Below are 3,450 nucleotides of genomic sequence, written 5' to 3'. Positions count from 1 at the left end.
TAAAATTCCACTAATCCACTCTTTTCTCCTATTCTGTGCTCGTCACCTAGCCAGTAAAGGAGTATCAAACGCGTACAGATCACATAAATCTTCAGACAGCGCCATGACAGAACGCGAATGGCATCGGCCGAACACGCAGCCAAAGGACGCGCAGTGAACGCACGAATTCGGACGAACAGATTCGCACAGATTCGGCCGAATCCCAGTTCGCAGGTTTCCGCTTCCAATGGACGACTAGCCTTAAAGGAAACGTCTGTTGCTATTTCTGAAAATTAGAAAAGAAATTTTTGCCACTTTCATCAACGAATTGGTGAGTTACTGCAGAAATATATGAATAAAAAACAGGTTACTTTACAAATTCGGCGTCGAAAATGATAAGTAATCTGTAATAATCAAGAAATGTTGCTGATTTGCTACAAAATGAGAGATTAAATTCTGAAATGAGTTCTCATGTGCACAAATATAATTTTGTTTAAAAATATTAAAGTGGAGACCATAATTTACTTATTTATTGATAATAATATGAAAACCCTCAGCCATTTTACTTGTACAGTGTCTGCGAATAAGATATAATCATGTATATTCACACTGTATGTCACAAAGTGGCTTACCAATGCCTCCTGCTAGTGATTCTAAAGTTGTCTTTACTTCGACGTCTGTGTAGTTAGGGATCGGCTTGCTTTCCGGAAAGCTACTGACCATTGTAATCTCGTGACCACGCCTGGCTAACTCCAACATCAGTGGCTTATGTACCATGAGATGGCTCCTCGCTGGTATTGGAAACATGCCCAGGATCCTGGCGCCGTGACTCAGAGTCACCGACAGCAGGGCCAGCAACAGGAACCAAGGTGGTGACATCTACAAAACGTAACATTGCTATTATTATTATTATAAATGTTTATGCTCAGAAAAACTATTAGTATGGCGTCTAGAATAATCGCTGGTCGATCGGCGAATCGATATTCGGTTCTCGACAGGATTAAAAGATGTTTCTATTCGTCGCAGCCTTTGCACAAGATATGAGACCAACCTGTCTTCCCATGAAATGGGTCAAGGTGTTTATTTTCCCGAGAGAAAAGCGGCTAGAGCGTGAAGCTTACCATTCACCTCCATCTAGTGCCGAGACTAGGAATGTGCACAGCTATACTTCCATGGTATATACCTATATACCACCGTGACTCAGCGAGTAGTAGGAGACGAAATGGAAAGTCTCAAATCTGAGGCAGTAAAATACGGTCGCGAGTCCCAAAGGACTCACACTCGAGAAAGACTGCGCTGGCCAGCAGCATATACAAAAGACAGACCCGTCCTCTCGTTAGAAGGGGCGCCCCACAAAAACAAGACCGTAACTGTCAAACGGTAATAAATATCTGGTCATGAGCCCCGGATGGAGCTCGAAACCACGACTTACTGACTATCAATCCTAATGTAACTTTGATTTTGACGAGATGGCAGTCCAAGAGAGGATTTAGTCGAGTTCCGAGGATCCAGGGGGATTGAAGACGAAATGGCAAGAAGAATTCACAGTGATCTGAAATGCTAGTTTCTGTATTCAGATCCGTTGCTAGGAGACGACTAGTGGAAACCGAGAATCCTAGTGCGTGTGCAACGGTGACCTGTAAAGTGTGTAAATCAGCGATAGTGCTGTATTAACTGTAATTAAGAGAGATTGTAACCGAAGAGCAATAAATCCAATCATCCGAATTAGAACCCGTTATATTTGTCACGCGTACCTCCCTACAGATGACAGCATGTAATATCTCTTCTTATCGACAATTTTGGAACTGTACAGTGAAATAACTCATCGCAGAAACCGTTCGGAATAGGACACATGTGCATACAGACTTTTTGCTTGGAATTACCGATACTATGACCTCCCACAATATTGACCTTTCCTCCTGGGACACTCTGTATATACTGTTTTCATTACCCTCGAAGCAGCTGTCCCTCAGTTCGCACTTGTGTGCCAACCACACAAGAACCTCGGGCATTAACAAACACTATTTAATCAGTTAAACATACACAGCTCAGTTCCGTGGCCATGACGTGACACATTCACAGAGATAATTCTAAAGCAGAACCGAATTCGTTCTTGATAAAGTGCTGCATCAGTAAACATACACACATTCTTCCGTAACACAACAATCCCCCCCCCCCCCTACCTTGTTCTCGCAAACGGAAAAACTTCGGTACTTATTTTCCATTCTCAGGCTCTCAGTGTTACAAGCAATGTAGTGAATCGCTTAAGATCACCCACCATGCTCTACAAGTGACCTGAAAACGTGCTAATACTAGGTACCAATCTTATTAATAATTAACCAGTACTTTAAGCGTTACATCTACTAGGATATAACATCGTGTAGTAAGGTCAAAGTCAACAGGGGTTTCGCAGGAACATACTGCCTCCATCTTCAGAATCGAAGAGTAAACCAAACAAGAAACCGGTGTAAAACAGGCAATAAGGAAATATTTACTAGACTACACAACAAGACGCCTCCATCATACAGGTTTCTTGTCTTAGCTATTCTTCCTCCCTCAACATGGAGGTGATATATTCTTCTGAAATATAAGCTTACTTTCACTGAAGTTATATCTAAAAAAATAGACATGTTAAAGGTAAAGCTTCCTTGCAAAGTTTCGTGGCACTGAGATGGTCTGTTGCAGACATCCAGTTGATACACAATAATGTATGCGCGTGCGCGTGTGGGTGTGTGTTTCTGTAATGTAGTGAGCCGCTGGTATAAACAGTAGTTTCCCTTCAGAGGCCCTCAGTCAGTTCCACATGCATTCTGCTATGTTGCTCAGCCAACAACTTACATTTCGAACTGATATCTACCTCGAGCTGCTTACACACGCACTGAATCCACCTTGAATGACGTTACTGCATCACTGTGAAGCTCGGTTAGGGCAGTCGCTCTGTTTGGTTCTGAGCATTCTGAGAGAATGACGCAAGAGTTTTCTATTGGCTGGTAAGCTTGATGCAGGCCCATAGGGGCCTGTAGCTGCTGAAATTCGTCCTTCATTCCTAACCATGACTTCGCAGTTATTTCAATTATGTAAGTATACTAACCCAGTTCAGCATATTCTTATGCGCGTAATGCAAAAGCTCCAACTTCGTATTAGGTCGGTACCATTTTCAAAACCCGGCTGGGATACCTTCTATCGCGGCCGAATTCTTCGTTGTGTGCCTCAGCCTCTCCAGGCAAAGCCCGACATAAGAACATGACGGCTTACTTCAAGAATCCTTTCCAACGAACCAACCACCTATGATGCTGCAATTCCAAGTTTTGTTGTCCGAGTCATCAATCATTAAGTCTTGAGTTTTTTTATTCTGAGGTCTGAGTCAGAAATCTGAGCAGGAAGCAATTTCTGTCACAAGTCAGGTCCAGTGGGATCCGGCCGGTCCGAGTACGTCCTGGAGCCGATGATTTGCAGATTTGAAAATGTATT

The 3,450-nt window shown here is 43.0% G+C and overlaps 1 protein-coding gene across 1 annotated transcript in view; it reads right to left on the bottom strand.

Annotated features, from left to right (window-relative positions):
* Nucleotides 1–2,927, bottom strand: part of LOC111870132 — a 21,081-nt gene extending 18,154 nt beyond the window's left edge. Inside the window, exons 1-2 of the mRNA XM_023862167.2 lie at nucleotides 2,818–2,927; nucleotides 612–858 (exon numbers count right to left, since the gene is read on the bottom strand). Coding sequence (XP_023717935.1) covers nucleotides 612–858 — 247 coding nt within the window. The 5' untranslated portion in view covers nucleotides 2,818–2,927. The remainder of the gene's footprint in view (nucleotides 1–611; nucleotides 859–2,817) is intronic.
* Between the last annotated feature and the right edge of the window lie 523 nt (nucleotides 2,928–3,450).

This window comes from Cryptotermes secundus, unplaced genomic scaffold (genome assembly GCF_002891405.2).
Source record: "Cryptotermes secundus unplaced genomic scaffold, Csec_1.0 scaffold594, whole genome shotgun sequence".
In the NCBI taxonomy this organism is placed as follows: Eukaryota; Metazoa; Arthropoda; class Insecta; order Blattodea; family Kalotermitidae; genus Cryptotermes; species Cryptotermes secundus.
The sequence above is the reverse complement of the archived record's forward strand: the minus strand, read 5'-3'. Positions and strand labels throughout refer to the sequence as shown.